We start from the raw sequence: 24,099 nt of genomic DNA on the forward strand, positions 1-24,099 counted from the left end.
TCTAACCCAAAGGGCAAGAGATTTATTTAAGATATTTTTGAAAACTCTACATTGGTTTTATAAAGCCATTTAGGTAATGGTAATTACCTATTCCCTTCCTTCCACCCTTCTTTCCTTTCTTCCTTCCCTCCCTCCCTCTTTCTTTGTAACATTTCTGAGTGACAGTATTAACTTTTTATCACCAATAAAAATACCACTCACCAACTGTGCTTAAAGCTAATAAACTTTCTGGATCCTTTTCTCTTACCAAGTAATTATTTCTTAACACACAAAATATTCTATGTATATCCAAAAGATTAGTTTCTTCTAACTCATTTCCTGCCCTTCAATGGAACACATTCCTTCCATGAAATATCAACACATTTTGCCCTCAGTAGAAGTTGACAAAGGCTCACTCAGGATTGTGCAGGAAAAAGAGCCAAGTACAGCTGGTACTGATAATTTTAGAGATATAAAATGAAATTCTTTCAGATACATTATTTCTTTGTTTGCAAAAAATCACATTTATATTAATTTAAGGTATATTAAGAGGAATTCTTTCCATTCTGTTAAGCACTTTTTGATTCACTCATTTTTACATTTCAAAGAAAAGAAAATAAAGGAAAAATAGTTGGCCCCTGTGTGTTTATACCACTTTTTAAGTGGTAAAATATGTAAAGCTAAATGTTTAGAATAATTGATTATGCTTACTGTTTTACAGTTGATTGTAACTTATTTCCCATAGTTATTGATACTTTTCTTCTGCTTTTTTTCTATACAACCTCCACTGTTAGCACTAAGTATTCATTCATTCATTCACCAAATATTTATTGAACACCTGTTATATGATATTTACTGTTTAGATACTGGCCATCTTATAGTGCAGTGAACAAAACAGCAAAAACCCTTCCTTAGATTTTGGAGATGAAACCAGTTACCTTGACTGCCTTTCTGCTGAATGTTTTCTCCACATGGCTCAGTATAATCTCTGTTAAAGTTTACTACCTCACACACGATTTTACTCACCCTTTTTTCAGAAAAGGTATAGAAACCTTTTACTCCCTTCTGCTAAAACTTGCCTTTCTTTTCAGAAAGTTTCTGGATTCCCTACATCTCATACTCAGAAACAGTAAACCCCAAATACTCACATTTTTCATGCTGCTAACATGTGGACACCTCTCTTGGAGAATGGAGCTTGGACACAGCAAGGAGGTGATTGGTTTTTAATTTCATCTCAATGTATTTCCAGAGTATCGAGATGCATATTTTTAAAATGCCAAGGCTTCATAAAACTTTAACTCTGCCAAGAAGATCCTACTTTTCTACCTAGTATTATTCATTACTCACGGCATTTCTGAGACCACTGTGAGCTTCATGCAAGAAAACATCCATTCAGGGGCTTCCCTGGTGGTGCAGAGGTTGAGAATCTTCCTGCTAATGCAGGGAACACGGGTTCGAGCCCTGGTCTGGGAAGATCCCACATGCCACGGAGCAACTAGGCCCGTGAGCCATAACTACTGAGCCTGCGCGTCTGGAGCCTGTGCTCCGCAACAAGAGAGGCCGCGACAGTGAGAGGCCCGCACACCGCGATGAAGAGCGGCCCCCGCTTGCCACAACTAGAGAAAGCCCTCGCATAGAAACGAAGACCCAACACAGCCAAAAAAATAAGTAAATAAACAAATGTGGGGTTTAAACAAAGAAAAAAAAGAATTTAAAATTAATTAAAAAAAAATAACATTCACTCTCACACTTTAAACAAAAAAAAAAAGAAAAAAAGAAAACATCCATTCAAAATTGCTTCAAAAGTAAGAAGTTTATTGTTTTACACAGTAGAAGCCCAAGAGATGGATTTCAGTGTTGGATAATTCAGCAGCCACACAGCATCAGCCATTTGTGTATTTATTGATACTACCTTCTAGAAATGTTAAATTTCACATGGGTCCTACACCCATGCTGCTCCTATGAGCGCTAGTGAGGAGTATGGCATTATCCCTTGTGTACGGGGAGGTGGGCTGCAGCATCTGAGGGATGGGAGGCGGACAACAAAGAGTGGCTGACATATTGTTTTATTGTTGCTGCTGTAGTTATCATTCCCCTTTGTTATTCTAGCTGGCTAGGCTATTCGATAACTCTGTTATTTTTCTCTTTTGAATTTCATGGGAATTTGTTTTGGTAAATCATAAAAATAAAGCTGGTACTGATTATCCTCTGCCTTCTCTGGAAATTATATTTTGAAGCCTTGAAATAATATTTGCTTCTCAGGATACATTTCTTATCCTTTAGACATGTGTTTGTTCTTATTAAGCAAGATTATATACATTTAATAACACTAAACCCTCTAAACATATTTTTCTTCTCAATATATGCCATACTTCAAATTTAATAATGCCAAAGTTTGGGGGCTTTATTAAAGGAAACAATCAATATTCACCATTCATTCCATTAAAAAGTATCACCCATGTGTACATTAACCCTTGATTTTCCAGCCTGCGAGCAAATGCACCAGCTCTTTGCTGTGGGGTCCCTGTAACAATGGCACATGTATAGGTGTGCCACAGGGAATTTACCTGCATGAATAACTGAAGACTCTTCTAGGAAAAAGGTCTTCATAAGGCAAGAAGAGAGAGGGCACCATGGTCTGGTTTACAGATCACGGTCTTCTGAGAGGATGGGGAGCTTGGGTTCTGCCCTGTGTCTTCCATCAGATTGATTCTCCCACCCCAGTCTCTTGACTAACACTGGATCCTTCCTAGAGGCAGAATGTATCTACGATGTGGAAGAGAAAGCAGAACAGCGGTGCCCTGTAACCCATCTTGCTCAGAACAAGAATCAGGTGGAAGGGCGGGACTCTCTGAACTTGAGTGGAAGGTGGATGAGGTCTCAGGCTTCAAGAGCCCCAGTGATCATAGCGGTCGTGGGCGGTTGAGGGATTTGATTCCGTGAGGGGCGGAGCCTTCGGTAATCTTGACGGGTGGGCACCAGGGCGGGAGCAGGTACCCTCGCTGGGTTTGGGAAGCACGTGAAGGGGGGTCAGAGAGGAGAGCAGCCAACCTTAGGATACTACTTTGTTGGCAAGATAGTTTGCTTATGGGCATGTGGATAACACACCTGTGGAAACCCAGAGACTTCCGGGGGGACCTTGGAAAGGAAGATGATTTCCAGCAATTTCAGTTTTGGAACTATGGTAAGAGACCTCCCAGATGTAAGTGTTAACTGGCACCTGTGCTTTCCATCAAAAGTTCTGAGGGAAAATGAACCGAGAAGTCAGTATCAAGCCAAGCCCTTGGTGGATGAGATATTTGAGGACGTCTGTGGCATAAGACTTTACCTTCACGAATCACTTCAGAGGAAATTATTTAGTGTTCTCTTAGCAAACAAAAGGATGAAAAAATTAGTAGGAATTACCGGGAAACCAGATCCTGGATGCTAGCTGTACACCTGAAATGTAATGAACTGATGATTGTCAGTGGGTCTAAGAAGAAGTTCTCCAAGCAGTTGAATGGAGTTGATTGATGAAACAAGAGGAATAATATCAGTGAAATGCTGAATTAAACATGGTTCCTCTTCCAGGTACAACAAATGGTATAGACACCTTGCCATTACCACATTAAGGAGAAAGAAACTACAAGAAAAACCTAGTCCAAATCAGCATCAAATTAAAACGGGCATGGTTTTGAATAAATGGTGGATTTTAAGATGCTGGAAACATTTCCCCCCGGAGTTTAGAGCATTTTTGACAAAGGGTTCATTGACAAAGAAATGATGGCTGTAGAACAGAAATTAACCTGCACTAAACAATATTTACATAATTACGGTAATATCGTATATTTGAAAAGTTTTTATCTGTTAGGAATAATGTATAAAATATAGGAGATATAAAAGTAAACATGGAAACGAATGTAAATATTATATTTGACAATACAGAAGCAAAATTGTAGCTGGCAGAAAATGAGGTGATTAGCAAAAAAAAAAAAAAGAAAAAAGAAAAAAAATCTAAAATATCAACCAACTCAAACTGAGAGAAGAAGGCTAAAAGTGTGGTGTAACTGATTTTCAATCCTTATATTTTACAGCAGGATATCTATAAATATTGCTATAAAGTGATATGTTGAAAGTAGCAGTATACGTTCATTATTGACTATTGAGGAACCTTCCAGAAGAATTAAATTGGAAATAATTTAAGTCTTTTGCCCCAGGGAGGCAGAAATGAGCATGAGAAGATGGAGGCACTCCTGTTGTTTCATATCATTTCTTCTGTGTTATTTTATTTTTCAGCACCATAAAGTTAATGAGAGAAAAACGAAACACTGTCAATACAACCTATTCTCTGCTCTCTTAGTCATCTTAATTATCCAGAAACAACAATAAGGAAATAGTTGATTTTAGCCTCTGCTCTTTGGGTGATGCAGTGAGTGATGCATGGAGATACACAGAGAAGCATCAAGGTGCCTGGGTATTGGGGAGCCCTCTACATTGGGATTGGGGAGCCTGTCCTGACTCTGCCTTCAACTCGGTTAAGACCCGAGCACAACACTTTATTTTCTTTAGCCTGGTTTATTCTTGTTTATAAGCAATCAAAGGGATTGAAAGAGATTTGTGGTTTTCCAAAGAATTTTACACATAAAAACATTTCTCCAAAAGGATTCATCAGTGTAACCCAAAAGGCAAGCATGTAAAAATGAAATTACTGTACAGAAAGGAGAAGGATGGAGACAATTTTCCCCAACTACTTGAGGCACCTCTGTGTGACAGAAAATAACTGAATCGGGTTATCTTTACTAATTAGGTTGCAAGATAATTAAGCCCAAGTCCTGTTATTACTATTCCTCCTGTCTACTGTGGTGATCCACTCAAACCTTATAATTAAAAGTCATTGTAGGTGGGAGGGAGATCTAAGAGGGAGGGGATGTGGGGATATATGTATACGTATAGCTGATTCACTTTGTTATACAGCAGAAACTAAAACTAACACACCATTGTAAAGCAATTATACTCCAATTAAAAAAAAACTAAGTGAATGGACAAAAAACTGATATAACCATACAATGGAATATTGTTCTGCAATAAAAAGGAATAAACTATCAAAAAAAAAGTCATGGTAAAATTTAATTTAGCACATGGTCTATTTTTTAAACATATGTTATGATTTTTAGTGTTGCAGTCATTTTCTTCCAGAAAATAATAAATAAAAGCTTTTACAGAAATTGCCATTTCACCAAGAGAATGATGTTCAGATGTAGATTTTTTTTCTATAAGTGTTCAACTAATGAAAAAATTAGCTCCAATTTATTGTAGACGTATTTTAAATAGTAACAACTAAATATCATGATGGATGGCAGGCTTGATAATTGTCATTTAAAATTGTTCCTTGTATGTTCATCTTCTAAAATGTTTATATTTTTTCTTAAAATTTAGATTACTAACTCCATCTGTTCAGGTCATATTCACTTGACATATTCAGCAGTAGAATTTTAATTCTTCTCTGTACAGGTACATGAGTCTTATTTAGTGATAGCAGGTTAATGAAAAGGTGTGAAAATTATATCACAAATCGAGCTCTGAAAGAATGGAAGGGTGAATAGTAGTCACTGGTTATGTTTAGTTTCACTGTTAAATTGTAGAAAATTATCTCTTATGCAGCCATTCTTTTTTTTTAACCAACAAATGAAATCAACTACTTTTAATACTTTTTTATACAATACAGACCCTCTGTTTTCATACATAAAGAATTGCTTTTGGTGTGTACAGGTTACTGTGACTTTTAAAATCAAGCTACACACAGTGAGCACTGTTTTGCGTGTATACGGTAGGTATTCTTCCTAGCATGAGGCATATTTTACTCGAAGCCATTTTAAATTCCTATATAATATGGACAACGTCCTCACAGCCCAAATTGTTAGTCCACCGCCTTGAATGTTACATACGTTCTACCATTTGTTCATTTTTTCTTTGGTGTATCTCAGAGAAATATGTCACCTCTGTCCTTCCCTCTTGGTTTTGTCATGAGGTCTTACCTAGGGCTTCTTCTGTCTAATCTGCCATCCCCTCCAGGCCTATCTAGATGGCAATCCCATTGTGTAAATAGCTAGATGAATTTCCTTACTGTACAATGATTATCTTCCAAATAATCAATGGTAATTCCAAGTGGCAGGAAGCAGGTGGCTTCACCAAATCCTACTACCTTCTAGAATAATAACCTCTGAATGTTATGGAGGCAGCAGAAGCTATTTTGACTCTAATTCTGGGTCTGAGATAAGTGGGGAGTAAGAAGAACCCAATTCAGCCCAGGAAAGCTGCTCAGCCACTGATTTTTAGGAGTTGGTGCTCTATCACAATTCACCCCCTTGTCTCACCACCCAGCACATCTATCTCTAGTATGGTAATTTGTTTTATCTTTTTTTGCGGTACGCAGGCCTCTTACTGTTGTGGCTTCTCCCGTTGCAGAGCACGGGCTCCGGACGCGTAGGCTCAGCGGCCATGGCTCACGGGCCCAGCCGCTCCGCGGCATGTGGGATCCTCCCGGACCGGGGCACGAACCCGTGTCCCCTGCATCGGCAGGCGGACTCTCAACCACTGCGCGACCAGGGAAGCCCCAGGTGCCTTTCTTTTTGACGGCAAGGGATATTTAAGCAACAGCATCATACCATTCCAATTAAAGCCTCATTTACTCAGCTGGAACCACCCTCACCTTGTGTGTGAAAATGCCCTTCCTTAGCTGAGGTAATGGATACTTCAGCTGTCAGGCTGTAACTGAGTCCATCATCAGGGTCCTACCCAGGTACAGCCAACAGAGCCTGTTGAGGAGGAGGCTGTGGGCTGATTCTGAGAAATGGGAAGGAAGGTTTTTCCTATATTATCCCAGAGAAAGTGGCATTACCAGCTGGATCATACAAATTGTTTTCAGCATTTCTTGATTTTTACTTTTCAGTTTGGTGGAAAGACCACTTTCTATACTTTTGCAGAAGTATTAGAACTGTGGTCCATGTTTCAGTAGTGTTGTAGCTGACTTCGTGTATATATATAATTTTATCACTTTCAGACATCTATTACTTTTCCCTCTCTCAGATGTTTAAAGAGCATGGCTTCTTCTGTCTTCTTCCACCCTAATAGTAAATGTGTCATCTCAACAGTATATTATCAAGCACTTGACAATATTTCCAGGAGAGCTATCCACTGGGAGGTGGGTAAGAAATGGAGATGAGAATGAACCTGTCTGGTTAAAATATGAAATATCGGGATATATAGTAGTCAGATTAACAGTACTGACAAAAATGTGACTATATCATTTTTATTTTTTCCAAGCCAGTGGACAGAACATTTGGGCTCCTCTGAAAGTAACACTGAGACAAGGACTTGGGCTGAGGGTGAATAACTGACTGGTGGTCTGATGAGCAAGTTAGTGAATAAAGACAGTGAGGCTACAAGAAAATAGTCAACATCGAGGTGCATTTAAAGGTAACTTTTCTTGGCAAAAGTGAGTCTATTCCCCATGAAGCCTTACATGCATACAGAACGCCCTCCCAGAAGAGTCTGTGCCATGATTAGAGCCTGGGTCTCTGATACACAAGCCGCCCCCAGGAGGTGCCTTCCCTGCACTCCTGAGAGAGCTCACGTGAGGGTGGAGCAGGGACCCTCGTCTCCAGAGAAGACTATGCAGGAAAGGGGACGACATGTCAGTGTGAGTCTGAGCCTCTGAAAGTGACTGTGAGAGGCCAGTTGTGCTTACATCCCTTGTTCTGGGATCCCTTTATTCTAGCTTGGGAACACGACACTATATTTCAGCAATTAATTTATTGTGAATCCTGCATTCTGCTTAAAAGTGTCTCAAGCTGTTTAGAGTTGATGTGACGTGTATGAGGACCCAAAGTTGATACCATGACCAGATAGATGTACGTTGTACATTGTTGCCACCTCCTTTGTCTGAGGCAATGCTGGGAAAGACCCACGTGGGTTAATCAGGCATTCTTGGGTACTGGTGCTGGGACAAGACTTGTATCTGCAGTCATATTCAGTTCCCATAAAGAAAATCACTGCCCTATCCAGGATGGGCCCCAGGGGCTGTTCAGCTTCCTCGAGAGGTAATGTCAGACTGAGGACTCAGGGTTTGCTGGACCCTTGAGGACAGGTGGGTTTCTCAGCAGGTGTAGTAGCTGGATGAGCCTTGGCGAGAGGGATGCCCTGCATAGCTTCCATCCTTCCCACCATGGTCACTGTTCAGAAAGCCCGGTGCCTTGTGCCAGCAGTGGGGTGGCTGAGGAAAGAGGCTGCCTGGCCCCCAAGGGAAGCCTTACTTTAGAGAGCTGGCTCCGAATCACAAAGTTCTGCACCACTTTTGCCCAACCCCACTTCATGTGCCACCCCCAAACAACTCCTCGTCTCCTCACCAATTTTCTAACCTGGTTCCTTCCAGACCGCTGACCCATGAGAGAGGATTATTTATATAAATACAAAACTCTCAATTGCATATGCTCACGAGGAAGCCCTTATCCCCATGACAACAGTGGTTTTATAGGAAAGTCCTGATTCTGACTGCATGGACCACGTCTCCCTGGAGATGGCATCACTGAGGCTGTGATAGGATTTTTTATTTTATTTTACTGACATATAGTTGATTTACAATGTTGTGTTAATTCCTTCTGTACAGCAAAGTGATTCAGATATACATATACACATATATATCTGAATCACTTTGCTGTACAGCAGAAATTAACACAACATTGTAAATATATATATATACTTTATCATATTCTTTGCCATTATGGTTTGTCACAAGATATTGAATATAGTTCCCTGTGCTATATAGTAGGACCTTGTTGTTTATGTGATATGATCTTTTACCTGGAAGTTATGCAAATAGATCGACGTATATTAAAAAATATAGTTAGTGTTACTGTAACTCAGAGCAATCTGAGCTGTAGGTCCCCAATTCAGTTCCTTTTGTGATTATTCTGAATTCCTTTCCAATTGCTGTTCATGAAGAATGAGTGACATATTGGAAGAACTTTTAAACTTAAAAATCACGGGGCTAAATTTTACAAACAACTTACTTTGAAGATTGAAGAAGAAGATTTATGTAAAATCCCAGCCTCTAACATAGGTAATGTAGAAATAGTTTTTGGCTGTTATTTTCCATTAAATGATGGATGTTTCCATTTCCAATTATCCCTTGCTAGTATGTAGGAATACAGTTTTTATATTGACCTTACATCCGGTAACCACAGTAAACTCATATATTAGTTCCTGTAACTTATTTTACAAAATCTTTGGGATTTTTTTAATCTAGATGTCCATTGTGTCTACAAATAAAAATAAGTTTATTTTTTCAAATTTATATGCCCATTATTTATTTTTCTTGCCTTATTATATTGACTAAAATACCCGGTACAGTGCTGAAAATAAGTGGTGAGAGCAAGAATTTTTGCCTTTTTCTCAATGTTGGGGGAAAGCACACAGTCATTTACTATTACATATGATGTTAGCTGTTGGCTTTTCATAAACACAAGCCTAAAACACAAGGCACGTATTGAAGGTTGTCTCTTTTGCACAAGAATGTCCAATTTTTCTAGCAACATTTGTTGAAAAGTCTATCTTCTTTCCACAGAATTGCCTTATACTACTGTTGAAAATCAGTTGACCCTATATGGGTGGCTTTAAAATGAGTCCTGATTTTAATCTGTCAAGGAAATTTACCATTTCTGAAATGATGGGATTTTTTTATTCCAATGATTAATTTTGTTTTGTATAATTTCTGTCTCTCCATTGACAATCCCCATCCAGTCATGCATTCACCTTTTCCAGTGGATCTACTAACAATTTAACATAGCTATTATAGTCCTTATCTAATCATTCTAACAACTGGACCATTTCTGTATCTGGTTCTGTTGGTGGGTTTTTCTCTTAACAATTAGCTTTTTTTTTTTTTTTTTTTAATTCCCATAGTCTGTTTTTGAGAGAGTCCCTTAATATTTAATTGAATTGTAGACAACATGTACGGAAGAGCAGTAGAAACTGTGGACAATACTGTTTGCACCTAAGAATGAGGAGGGCTGAACCTCGTTTTCTGTCCGGCAAGGGTGGTGTCAGTCCAGCTGGTACTGATCAGGGTTGGGTTTTCCTTTTGCAATTTCATCACCACACACAGTCACCATTCCTCTGTGCGCTCGCCCTCCCCTTGTGCGTACTGTTGAGTCCAGATGCTGGCGGGTCCTTCTCAGGGTTTCTGGTCTATCTTTAGGTGTCAGTGGTCCTCACACTGCCTGTAGCCCAAGGGTCTGTCTCTACCAGCATCCACCCCTCCACGCACTGCACCCATGGCAATACTGTGGACTACACTTGAGTGACTTTTTTTCTCACAGTGTTTCTAAATTTTAATATGGTGTATAATTTACTTACTCATTATTTTTTTATTTTCTGTATCCTACCTCTAAAAGAGAGGTCCACACATGTTTTTTTAAAATATCAGACAGTAACTATTTTAGGCTTTATGAGTCACATAGTATTTCTGTTGCTTATTCTTTTCTCCTTCCTTCCTCTTTTGTTTTCTTCCTTTCTTTTAATTGATACAACCTTTGGGAGTTTGGGATTGACATGTACACACTACTATATTTAAAATAGATAACCAACAAGGACCTACCGTATAGCACAGAGAACTTTGATCAATACTCTGTAATAGCCTAATGGGAAAAGAATTTGAAAAAGAATAGATACTTGTGTCCGTACATATACTTGTATACATATAACTGAATCACTTTGCTGTACACCTGAAACTAACACAACAATGTTAATCAACTATACTCCAATATAAAATAAAAATTGTTAAAAATGTAAGAACAATTCTTGGTCTCCAGGCCATACAAAAATAGGTCATAGACAGAATTTTTGTATGCTTTGCTACAGAGTCTTTAACAGTGCTTGATATTTAGGTTTATTCAAAGTAGGTATTGAAAGAACAGATAAATGAAAAGTTCATTGAACATCAAGGCGGACCAATACATAAAGATCCACTGGTTCTGGGATTCTTTTCAACATTTTGGTCTTAATTATTTCCCTCAGTTAGGCTTTTGCATTTCACTTTCATTCAGTTCCTTTGCTAATTCCCAGAGTGACACTTGGAGTGGAATATCACCTGGTGTTGATTGTGTGCTTCTTGTGTGGTAGAGAGATTGCTGCCACTAAATGCTATAGACAGTGGAAAACTTCTGAAACCCTGGTCTTCTTTATCACTGAGCCATCAGCTTCTTTTATGGGGCTACAGTAATATCAGCACTGTGTAGAAACGTGCAGTTTAAGGCATTTCCACCTCTTCCATTCTCATTGCAAAAAGGATGGTTAAGTTTAAGACCAAGCACTTTATAGGATTTTCAGTTTTCCCCCACATACTGCTTTCATCTCTAATAGCTTTTGTTGCAGCTCAGAGAGATTTACTCCAGGAGCTGATGAAAAAAAAAGGATAGGAGAGACAGAGAGAGAGAGAGAGAGAGTCCACTCAATTCACAATGCAGTCTTGAGTTGCACATATAAGAACAGAGGCTCAGGGATCTATTTTTCCAGAACACAGAAACCTGATTTCAGCCAGTTCAGGATCTTCCCCTACAAATACCCCAGCCGTGGGCTGCCTTGTGTTCCAGACGTGCAGGCTTAGGGAACAGCGGGAGCGGTGCTGGTATGAGTTTCCATTGTCTCCAGGTGTATGTGCCATGCCTGCCGCCGCCATAAGTTCCTTCCTTCCATCTCACTGCCCCCCTCCATACTGACCCAAGGCCTTCGTCTCTCGGCTTCTGGAAGACTTCCCTCTGGTTCACAGAGAGCTTGGTACCTGGTGCGTGTTCTGCACTATTTTATTCTGATGTGGTTTCCTTATAGAGGTCATCGGGGGAAGACATGCTGAAGAAGATCAGATCTAAGTTCTCCCGTGAGGACAGGTGCCCCAGAGACATTTATTCTGGGAAGAAGGAGATGGTCGGGTACAGAACCAGAGGGTGAGGTGGCCCTCTGCCACGACGAGGGTGACCTTCTTGTCATCCTGCACCATTCTTCCCACTGGGCTCAGAGGACTTCAGTTTTGTCCAGTGACTCTCTGGGAGGTGGAGGGAAAGGTGGATCCTGCCAAGGCAGGGGGTCCTCATGGGGGATTCAGCCAGGGAGGGTCTGGCCCGCGGGATAGGGAGGGCGGGCCTAGCTGTTGGTCACTTGTCAGGGGCTTTGCCGTTAGTCCCTTCTCTATGCCCAGGCTCCCAGGAAAGCCTTGTCTTTGGGGGCATCTGTGTCCCTGTCCTGCTTAGGCCCCCCTGGCAAAGGACAGTGGCTGTGTCTGAGGCGAGCGTGGAGGGTGGGAGGTGATGGGGTGAAATCCACAAAAGTGGTGGGAGGGGACCGGATCACCGGCGGTGAGACCACGAGGTCCTGGCTTCTTCCCTGGTGGAGTTGTTCCCTCCATCGGCGCTTCCCTACTTGGAAGCTCCGAGCCTGGTCGTTTATTAAGGGAGCCAGAGTTTCCTTAAACCTGACAGGTGAGCTTTTTTGGACGAACAAGGAGCTTTGCTGGAAAGTCAGAGCCCGTAGGGTCACTGGCAGTTGGTGTGAAGAAAGGAGTTAGACTGTTAGCAAACAAAGGATGGAACCAAAATTGAGAATACAGAATACAGCACTGTTTTAATCTCCTTCCTCCACTGAGCACCTGTTCTCAGCCGCAAGAACTTGGGAATGGATTCCGGAAAATTTTAGTTTGGGGGAGAACAGTTCAGCAGTAGGTCTTCAGAATGGAGGCAATGACTAAAAACACATTATTTATCTAAAAACCCCCAAACACGTTTTTGCCTTGTAGTGACTGTGATCCGAGATCCTCAGACTCTTCTTGACGCACCGTCTTCCATCTTTGCAGGAAGTTGAAACGCCTCCAGGGAGTCCCTGCTGTACTGAAATATAAACAATGATGTGGAAAAATGCCCAGTATCAATGTAAGTACTAAGACAGAGATCAAAACTGGAGTGGAATCTGAGTGCAATTTTATTAAAAACTTATGGTTGTATATACACAACAAAAATGACTAGCAGAAAGCTGAAAAATAGTAATGTTTCTGCTTGCATTTTCTGTACTTTACAGATTTCCTACAGGAAATATGAATTAACTTTATAAGCAGAAAAAACCCAGTTATAAAAGGAAGGTTACTTCTAATCTTTGTGTCATTCCATTATGTGCTTTAAAATTAGCTAATCTCAAGTCCTCATTGTTTATCAATGATGAGAAAACGTGTATCTGATAACTCTCTCAGGAAAATGTTTGCATTTTTTAAGGGAATTTCTGCTGTCTCTTTTCTTAACCTAACGTAATGGTTGAAACTTAGATTTAAGAAGTATTTGGAGCAATCTTCAAATCTTGTTTTTCCCTTTGCTCTTTAAAGAGCAGTAGTTATTATTCTCTCTATTTGATGGTTATAGCTTTGAAAGTACGAACAGCAGAGGCATAAATAAAAATGAGATTTAAATTTCCTGACTTTAAGCTTCATCATGACAACCCTTCGGAGGTTCATCCCTCATCGATTCTGTTATGATTTAAGAATCACAGAACAATCTGGCTGTCCCTTCTTGCAAACACAATTCCCAACTGTCTGCTGTCTTTCCTTGTCATTAGTTTTGCACATTAAAGATGTAGACACTGTAATTGTTTTCCACCTACACCATCATCAGCTGAGCAGACAGAAGTGGTTGCTGTTATAAATCTGCCTGTCTCTCTGTGGGCATGAGTCTCATCATTCTTCCTCTGCCATGAGCCATGCAGCTCTGGCTGCAGTGGTGAACGCTGAAGGGTTTGGGAGAAAGTGAGAATGTGCCCACTAATAGCTACATCCCCCTATCCTATATCAATGTGTTAGAGAAAATCCAAGCTGAACTGGAGCTCATCCATAGGGCAGAATTCCCAGAATTACAAAAGCAGTGTTGAGAGGTAATTGAATATACTTAGATCTAGGTCTTAATTACCTTTTTGACTGGAGGTTTATCTTTAGCATGGTATTTTGATAATGTAGCAGGACCAGTTATTTTGTGTGATCTCCCACTGTGTTAAAGAAATGCAGACTGTAATTTTGAGATAAGTAAGTTCAGTGGGAATACTGTTCTAAACGTGTATCAATTACGGCAGGCTTTTAGTTATATTTTTACCGGTATTTAAGCATTCCCAGCGATTGGGTTTTAAGAATGTCTTCATCACCTTTTACTTCTGCATCCCTTGGTAGTGAGAGCTGGTCATGGGATGTGGGATCCAGTGCTTGCAATTATGGAAAAGATGCTTGAAAACTGCTTTTCTTAAAGAAATGAGTTGAACGAATAAGAATACCCATTTTCAGTTAGACACACATAACGTTAAGGTGGAAACGGCAGAGATACAGAAGATCCTCATGGCCGGTCAGGATACACAGGTCAGAATAATAGTAACGTAAACAAGTTTAGATGCGAAGATTGCCCATGCAGTTCTGGTGACATTTCAGTTTCACGTCTGCCCATGACACTGTCATTTGTCCAACATCAAACATTTTCTGAGCTCCCCCGGGGCCAAGGAACTGTGTCTCCTGCTGCCCCACGTCTCAGGGAGACTAGGATTGATTGTTTCCAGGTCACTCCTTGCCAAAAGGTTTACATAATGGGAGATTTTCCTCCCCCCACACCTGCAGCAGCTGTTACATGAGCTCTGTTATCGCACCCCGTGATCATTGAGTGGACATAGCTGGTCAGGTACAGCTTCACGTAGAAGGTGGCTTTAGGCTGAATATTCAGGAGTGAGTGGAAGTTTGGTAGGTAAAGAAGGGAAGGAGCATTGGCAGTATAAGGGCTTCCAATCAAAGGGAAATACTGGGCACTGGGTTCGGAGGAATGAGATGCCTCCGTGGAAATGAGTGTGTTTGCACTGAGGAATAACCGGGGCAAGAAAGTCTGGAAGCTGGAGGGATGTTGCATTAGTCCAGGTGAGAACAGAAATAAGGAATGATTTGAGGAATATTAGTGATGCTGGTGGGTGGTGGGCTTTGAGGGTCTGAGAAGAGGTGATTCTCAGGTTCCGCACTCAAGGACTGGGGGCTACTTAGGAAGCAGATGTCAGGTCTGCGTCATCTTTACTTCTTCTGTCCCCAAAACAGTACCCAGCCGATGACCTACACGTATTGGCAGTTCTAGAAAGTCGGTGTGATTCTTCGCAGTGGAGTTCCCCCCACCCATCAGCTGTGAAGCTCTTCACGGAAGCTTTGTCTCTGCTGCATTCTCTCAGGATGCCACACCCAGAGCTGAATGACTATGCCTGGGACAACGTGGGCATCTGCTCTTGAGTTGAGGTGAGATGCCCCTCATGGCACAGAATGAGGTTTCTACCAAGGAAAACAGTGAAGCAGAAGGTGCTCCTGGTGCTAGAGAACAGACGCTTGCTTTAGGTGGGAGTTAAACTTGTTTCTTCTGTCGCCCTGATACTCTTGACAGAGGCTGAGAACCTGACGTTCTTCAGATAAACCTCATTTACAAGGTTCAGTTTCCTTTATGGCTTATTCATTCATATGGATGTTTTCTGTTAGTTTGGGATTCTTTCTATTAGAAAGTGGAATGACATGGATTTTAGCTGTGTTATTTGAAAACCATTTTAATGATCTCAAGGCCTCACATGATGTTTCTTGGACTGGTCCTGATGAATCTCACGTTGAAGATTTTAATAGTGAAAATCTCTGTGCTGTAAGCAGCGTTCTCCAAAAAGAGCACACACACACACACACACACACACACACACACACACACACCCATAATGTTTTCATACCTTTAAATTTTTTGCTGCAACATGAAGAACCTCTAGAATCCTAATTCATCACAAATGTATGTCTTTTATAGAATAATTGTTATATTTTACAGAAAGTAAGATAATTTCAAGTTAAATTTATTTTCTTTAAATTTTTAATTGCGTCAGTCAAACACAACCGAGGTTACTCTAAAATCTAAATGGACAATGGATATGAAACCTACTCAGTATGGCTATTTTACTAGTATTATTTGTTCTTAGTGACTAATCTTACCATATCACTGCACTCAGAATTGTTCTGTGGGTTTGAGAAAAATTTTGCTTTGGCTCATTTCAAGTTCTTACTCATGACTTCCGTTGTAATCACTGACACGCTTTTCTGGGTCACACTTAGCCACCTTTGCTAATACTATCTGTGGATATAAAGTTTCCTGGCTTTTGTGATTACACCCCAATTTGGTCTTGAATCAACTGACTTAAGAGTTTAGACCTCAAATCAGCCATCGATATAAGGGTAGAAAATGATAGAGGATGGAGCTGCATTTCAAGAAAATATTTGTTTAATGTATGCAACAGTATTCTTTTTTATTATTATTATTTTATCTTTTGGCATGGCGCAGCATGTGGGATTTTAGTTCCCTGACTAGGGATCGAACCTGCACCCCCTGCATTGGAAGCACAGAGTCTCTTAAACACTGGACCACCAGGGAAGTCTCTTGCAACAGTATTCTTGGTCTGTTTTGGGTGTCTGTACTATTTTTCACTTAATAAAAGCTTATGTATGGTATTAAGAAAATGTAGCTTTAAAGATACAGTTTACTAGTACCTAAAGCACCTCATTACTCAGGCTCTTCCCTGATATCCCCGTGGAATTCGATAGAACACCATTTGATTTAAATTGGTGTCTTAAAAAAAAAAAGTCAGTAAAAAACTGTTCCCTTTCTTTCAAAGTTGCAATGAGAGCTTTCATTTAAAATCATACTATCATGTTATTTTGTGATTTAAAATATCATTTTGTTCTGGTCAATTTTAATGGGATTTTTGTCTAGAAAAGTTTAGGCAAGTTGAGGTGGATATACTTTATGAAGAAATTGCTGTATTTTTCTGAGTTGCACATTTCTGACAGTATATCTTGGGGATTTATTTTATTCTTTTATGTCAGTCTTTGTAGGATAAAAGTGTATTTTTACTACCCCTATCAGATCTGTATTTATGTGTGTTTCACAGGTTGGCTGAGGCAACTTGACAAATAACATCAAAAGTATATAATGAAGTAATTCTCTTCAATGCTGAAATTTCTAACTCTTCTCCTAGCAGGTTTATCAACCATGATTCCATCACAGGTGAAAGGATACTGGACTTTATGTTCTGATAAATGACCTTAATTTCTTAATTTTGGTGGGTTCCCAGACTTTAAAGAATGCATCATTTTAAATATATAATGTCAAATCAATTTTAGAGAAAACTGTAGGATAACGCACATTTAGGACTTTATCATCACTTATAAACTTTTATGAAATAGAATCATGAAGCAATTCCCCATCAAGATGAATGATGTCAAGATAATTAGAATGAAAGTATTTAAAATAAGAGCTTTTTTTTCCTTTAAATGGGAGGATTCTGGGTTGTAAGTTAACAAAGGGGTTTACTGAATATCTGTAAGCAAGTCCCCAAATCCATAATTGGATGTAGAAATGCTAATAATACAATTATAACTTGTAAAAGCGGATACTGACAGAGCAAATATTATGAGCTAAGTATTACGAATGTCTCCTCAAAATGATCACCTGACTCATGCTTCATTTAACCCGTCTGAGAAATGAGGGTCCTGCGACCCAAAGTGGGTTAGATGACTGCCTTGTCTTGTAGCTACTAAGTGGTTCATCTGGGATTCCAACAGTGGTGTGTCTGACTACAAAGCCCACACTCCTTTCATGCTTAATAAATAAGAACCCTCTGGATGAATTATGGAAGAAGGAGAGCAATGGAGATATTAGAAATCTATCCCGTAACAATAAGAGAAGGCAAAGCATTTCTTGACTTAATCCTCACTGGTTCACAGAGATAAAATTATTTCTACACTGACCCCTCCTCCCCCCAAAAAAGAACTTATGTCACGGTCATCTTTTCTTGGAGTTTTTCCACTTCTCTATAAATATTAAAACATTCATTCATAATTGTGTTAGTAATGTATCAGTAATTTACTTGTCAGAATTTGTTTTTGAAAAGCCACAATAATGGGGACAGCAACAAATGTTATATGGAATGAGGAGATGGCTGTTTGACTGGGAGACAGATGGTAGCAGCTGTCCCCCTGACACTGTTGTACTTACTATTGGACAATGAATAAATCTCCATAAGCATTTCCCTAGGTGGAAATATGTCGACAGAGGGCAAAAAGGGGCAGGGGAAAGCTTTGCACAGTGCTTGGCACGGAGGAAGCATTCAATAACGGTTAGCAGGGTGGAAACATTTCAAAATCAGATAAGCAAAGGAATCACCCATCATTTGAGAGATCTGGAATGCCTAGAATTCTTCTGTCTCTCCCATTTTGTCTTCCCTGTGACCTCAATTCTCTGATAGATCCAAAAAGAGTTGTCAACTTTTAGCGTCTTCAGCTTTTTTCTTGTGAGGAGAGGAGTAATGATTTCCAAGCTCTGTACTTGCCCTACGGGAAAGTGGAAGTTCGACATTTGCTTTTTATCCCTCAAGAATGTTTAATTTATCGCTAGATATGAGTACGCGTAAATATACCCTTTATGTCTTACTTGCTGAGTATGATATAGTATCACTCTATCGTTTTCTCTTTACTCACTTTCTTTGGGATGAATCTTTTAAGTTTTCCTCATTGTTTCATGATTTCCAAAACAGGATGTCTGTGTAAATGTCTTTTGAGAACATTACCAAGTGGTTCTTAGGATAAATGTCGAAAAAAAATCCCTCTGAAATAGCTATTGGATGATAGTTCACAAATTTGAAGTATATCTATCGAATAGGTATTTTTCACTCACTGACTTTTAGTTGAGTTTGCACTAATATTCCGATGTTTCAATTTCATTTTCTCTTTCATGTGCCGTGACACCTGGCAGACCAGACCCTACAGATCATCTGTCAACATTGCTGAACCCATTTAGAACCCTCAGCAATATATAAAAAATGACCACTTCTCCATACGAAGCCTAAATTTGATATTTTAAAGTTGTATGTTTTTATCATTCTACTGTTTGCAGTATGCTATTCATTGTAAAAACTTACATTTGCAAGTCAGCACATTTGTTAATTAATAGATTAATTATAGATCCATTTTCTATGTGGTGGTTTGTCTTTTCAAGTTGGCTAGCAAGAACTCATTATCTTGTAGTATACAGATTATCATGTTAGTTGCACGTAGTTCATTTGTATTTAACTTTAATTGTGATATATTTTTCAACTTTTAATTTAGTTAAGTCTACCAAATTTTATATATATGTATATGTGTGTGTGTAGATCTATATATGTTTTTATTTTGTGTCATTTAAGAATAACTTCCCCATAAAAAATCATGAACATTCTTCTATATTTTCTGCTAATTTTAAAACTTTGAGTTTTACCTTTGGTATTTATCTGGAGAGTGAGGGGTGTGTGTGTGTGTGTGTGTGTAAGTGTGTGTGTGAGTGTGTGTAAGAGTGTGTGTGAGTGCGTGTGTGTGAGAGTGTGTGCTTTGCAAGAGGCAAAGAACCTATAGTTCTCAGTGGATAACCAACTGAATCAATACCATTTTTTAAAATTTTTTACTGACTTGAGGTGCTGTTTCTATAATGTGCTGATTTCTCAGATTACGTGATTCTGCATCTTAAATAGATATGATGACCTATTTATTTGTTCCAAAGTCATACAACAGCTCTAGCCCTTACATGGCTTTTTCTTTGTTCTTACAATGTGCTATGATAACTGCTAGAGCCAGTCCAAACTATTTGTGAGTTTTTTGATATTGTATTATATGTCTACACACACTTATTTTTCTATGTAAATTTTAGAAGCAGCTTGTCAGGCACTTTTTAAAAAGTTTTGATTGGGAGTTGAGAGAATTATTTGAAATCAAAAATTTGAAGAAGATTGTTACTTTTCAAAATCAAATCTTCATTGAAGGTGGGATAAATCTCCATTTATTCAGATCTTTTTTTTTTAACTCTTTTTATTTATGTATTTATTTTTTACCCTTTTTATCTTTTTATTTTGGAAATCAGGGATACATGTTTGATAGTCCAGAATTAACAAATGTCTACTACACTTGATCCACTTAAATGTTCTAAGTTTTCATGAGGCAATATTGACAAAACTAATTATTTTTCTAGAATGACTTTTCAAATAACACATAATTACTTTTTTTTTTTTTTTTTTTTTAAGTACGCGGGCCTCTCACTGTTGTGGCGTCTCCCATTGTGGAGCACAGGCTCCGGACGCGCAGGCTCAGTGGCCATGGCTCACGGGCCCAGCTGCTCCGCGGCATGTGGGATCCTCCTGGACCGGGGCACGAACCCGTGTCCCCCGCATCGGCAGGTGGATTCCCAACCACTGCGCCACCAGGGAAGCCCCATAATTACTTTTATATTGATATAAAAGCTAGACTTTTTGTCCTTATCTTTGCTTTTTGCAGTTCATACATTTTTTCTTGCGGAATCTCATCCTTTAATAATTTTCTCAGCGAAGCTCTGCATCATCGAAATATTTTTGTTATTTTGCCTTCAATTTAAATGATAACAATTTTAGTTATGGAAAAATAATTACAAATCTCTCTCCACATTAATTATTGCCATTTTAGATTTAATCAGATAATTTAAAACTATTAAAATAATAATGGTCCTCAGGATATTATCTACCACATTTTTTAATAACTCCCTATTTGGTAAAGCCAATTTCCATAATTTTATTGAGATTGATATAAATTCAGAGAAGTCAGAACAAAGACATTATCTTGCAGTGTTCCTACACTCAATTTTAAAATGTTGAACTCATCAAAACTCTTTGTATAATTTTGTTCTACCAGTTTATAATGCACTTAAATATCAACAACCATTTTCTCCAATTGCCTATAAATTTGCAGTTATGTTCCAATGATCAAGTAATGATTAGTTATTGCTTTCTTTCTCATGCCTTTTATTAAAAAGTACCAAAAGTGTTCTGAGATCATTTTCAAGTTTTTTTACTTGGATGTGGTAGATCCTTTAATTCCTGCACTTTGAAAATCAAAATTCATACTTTTGCGTTTTCCCTTCTCTACCTGACTTTTAATTTATTATTATAATTAGTTTTCTGATGACATCTATAATTTTTTAATGTCACAGGAATAATCTGATAAATATATAAAATTTGAACTAACTTAAATCAATTCTTCTCCCTCTATCTCCTCATCTAAGTTGTGATCTTGTTATCTTTTAGTAATATAACATCCACTGTGCAGAATCTAAAAAAAAATTATTCTTGACAAAGATAAAAACAGGAGAGATAGTGCTAATAAATGTACACTCTTCATTTTATCAGGAACTTTTAGATCTAATTATTTTAACAACAACCTCATGGAATAGCTAGGTTTAACAGAACAACAACAACAACAAATTATGGGATAAAAATCTGAGGTTCAGAAGTTAACCAACTTTATCCATATAATATAAAGCTTAGAACAGCTTTGAGTAAGGACTCAAATCCAGGTTATATTGTAATTGCCAAATTATTGTTTGGGTAATTGAATAATTATTGCTCGTAGAAAAGAGTAAAAAATAATTTGTCTCATATTCCATTAAACCAATCAATTTGTTGCATCCACTTACATTTTATTTGCCCCAAGAAATGGACTCACTTTCCTTTTTTTCTTTTTAATGTAGCTGAAAAGCTCTGGTTTCATTTTTTAATCACACCTTTGCTGTTATCAATGCTTTTTGCAAGCATCAGCTCTTTCTAAGCTTTAATTTGATATAATTCATTAGTCTTCTGACATATCTTACAGGGTTGCACCATTCTTTGACATTGCCCTTGATTGCATAATCTTCTTCTCCAATTTTTTTGACTTATTCTTCTAAAATCTGTGCTCTGTAGTTATATGGGGCATTCACTCCCATTGGTGACTTGAGATTTCTTCTTATCTTCTTTATTAGAATAATTTCCGATATAAAATCAGAACTCATTATGAGGCTTTTAAGCTTCCTTAATCATATTGCCTTTTCATGTATTTTAGCAGTAGAATTGAACTAAAGAATAAAAACATGTTTTTTTAATAGAAATTTTCCTCTTGATCATTTTATTGTGTTTGGAAAAAAGAATAACACGAAAAAATGCTTTAAAAAGCCCTAAATATAATTAACAATTATGAATATACTATAAATCCCTTTCTAAGTTATATTTATACCATATATATACTTTTACATTTTGGTTTGAGTTAATAGAACATAAAATAAAATGTGGAGTTTTCTCCACCAAAGTGGTGGAGAGTTAAACACTGTATCACCCACATTCTTTTGCAGAGATCTAGATTTTAGTTGCACCCTTGTGAAATTGTGATGTGAGAATTAGCAACTGGAAGTGATGTGGAGCCCAGATACTTTTGTTGGGACTAGAAAGGAAGTTTGGAGGTACAGGAAGTCATGTTATTTCTGGGCTGAATTAGACTCCTCAGGTCAGCTTTGTAGAGCGGAGAAGTTATGGTGGTTGTAGCAGCAGTGTCACCACCAAGAACTGTGGTGGAGTGAACATAATATTCCTGACCCTGCATCTCAGGAAGGTGGAGGGGACTTGGAATCCATCCACCCTGGTGATCCTCCCACATCTTAGACTCCAGTCCAGCCTATCGGTAAATGTTCAACTCTCTATATTCAATTCCTTTCTGCTTGAAACCTTGGTTTCTATTTCTGCTCTGAACGCTTACACTCCATGGATGTTTAAGCTCATCAAGTTCTTTTCTAGAAACTCTGCTTTGTTCTTTTCACGTGCACCCTTTTCTCTTTCAGAATGTTCTATTCTTTTTTTAGGAATTCTTTTCATTTTAGCATATAAAATCATTTTTAATTTACTTGATACTATTCCAATCTAAGTAGATCTATTCACTTAACAAATGGCATGCTCTTTCCTTCCTGCTTTTTTCCCTGCCTGGTCTTCCTGCTCTGTTGTGTCATGGAGAAGGACGTGGAGAGGGACAATGGTCTCTTACTTACCAAGCTGCTACAGATCTCGTCACTGGAGGTGTGTCCACGTGGAAGGTGTGCAAAGCTGCATGCCATCCACATCACGATGACTTCTGGAGGACCATGGAAGCTGTCTCCCTGAACAGTTCGCAACAGGTGGATCAACTCTGGTTCAGGTCTTCTAGTTTCTCCTCAGCCCCCAGCCTTGCCTCTGTTATAGGAGGCCAACACAATAGAGGTTCACATTTTGATGCTCTGGCTCTGGCAACATGATTCAAACTTCATGACTCTTGGGGAAACACAGACACTTGTGCTCGGCCATCTGGTAACAGTGCGAGTTCCCCCAGGGAGGCCCCATTTCCACTTGTGACCTTGCTCCAAACTTCTTATCTGTGGCCTCCATGGGCACATGGTGTGGATCAGCAAAATGGTAAAGTAAGTGGAGGTTGAAAATGCAGTGAGATTCTGGGTTCCTTGTTTTGCAGGTCCATTGACTTTCCTAGAATTTCCTTAAAGGGCCAGACAGAGCAGCCCTTCTGAACAGGAAGTTCAAATAGAGACACAGCTCTCTCCACTAAGCCAGGTGAGTGGAAGGCAGCTGGTCCATCCATAGCCTCCTTGGTTTTGGGTGTGGGATGCTGTCAGCCTACACTTAGTGAATGCTTTGAGCACTCTTTAAACGTTTTCACAGGACTTTTTATCCTCTGCTCTGCATCTGGTCTACAATTCTGGGGATATTGGGGAAGTCATGCCAATACCTCATCCCCCACTTTCTGGTCATTGATCTAATATCAAAGTCTTGAGTCTAACTCCAATGTCTGTTCTGGACACTGATTCTTGTGTAGGGAGGACCGCTGAGGACTTAGTGGTTGTTTTCATAGGATTCATCATGAGGTTTGTGTGTTTTTCCATATAAATCCCATGGGAATATTCACCCAGAAAGGTTTCACATTTGCTTGTGTCAGGTACACCACCCACTGCTAATTTTTACTTTAATTTCTCATCTTGGGGTATGGGGATGTTTTGCTCTCTACAATTTCACTCAGAGGACAGCCCCCCACTGTCCTGGGTTAACGTGGAGCCTTGGTTGTTAGCACCACTTCCCCACGTGAAATATTCAGAAATGTTTATTTAAAGGTCACCCTGGGCTCATTACAGTTTTTCCTATTGTCCTTTTATCTCTGAGGCAATATATTTC

At 39.0% G+C, this 24,099-nt stretch overlaps 1 protein-coding gene across 7 annotated transcripts in view; it reads left to right on the forward strand.

Annotated features, from left to right (window-relative positions):
* The window catches only part of LOC111164737 (uncharacterized), a 35,443-nt gene extending 13,472 nt beyond the window's left edge, over positions 1-21,971 (forward strand). For all 7 annotated transcript variants that reach the window (XR_016391942.1, XM_089906608.1, XM_089906609.1 and 4 more), the window contains 3 exons: positions 1,071-12,935; positions 15,107-15,298; positions 18,837-21,971. Coding sequence is in view for 6 of the 7 variants with exons in the window: in XM_089906608.1 (XP_089762734.1) it covers positions 1,071-1,112 (42 nt within the window). In the remaining variant the exon portion in view is untranslated. The remainder of the gene's footprint in view (positions 1-1,070; positions 12,936-15,106; positions 15,299-18,836) is intronic.
* The last annotated feature ends 2,128 nt before the right edge of the window (positions 21,972-24,099 follow it).

The sequence above is a fragment of the Delphinapterus leucas genome, chromosome 2, assembly GCF_059928025.1.
Source record: "Delphinapterus leucas isolate spDelLeu-1000000601 "Yukka" chromosome 2, BTC_Dleu_Yukka2, whole genome shotgun sequence".
NCBI classification, from domain to species: Eukaryota; Metazoa; Chordata; class Mammalia; order Artiodactyla; family Monodontidae; genus Delphinapterus; species Delphinapterus leucas.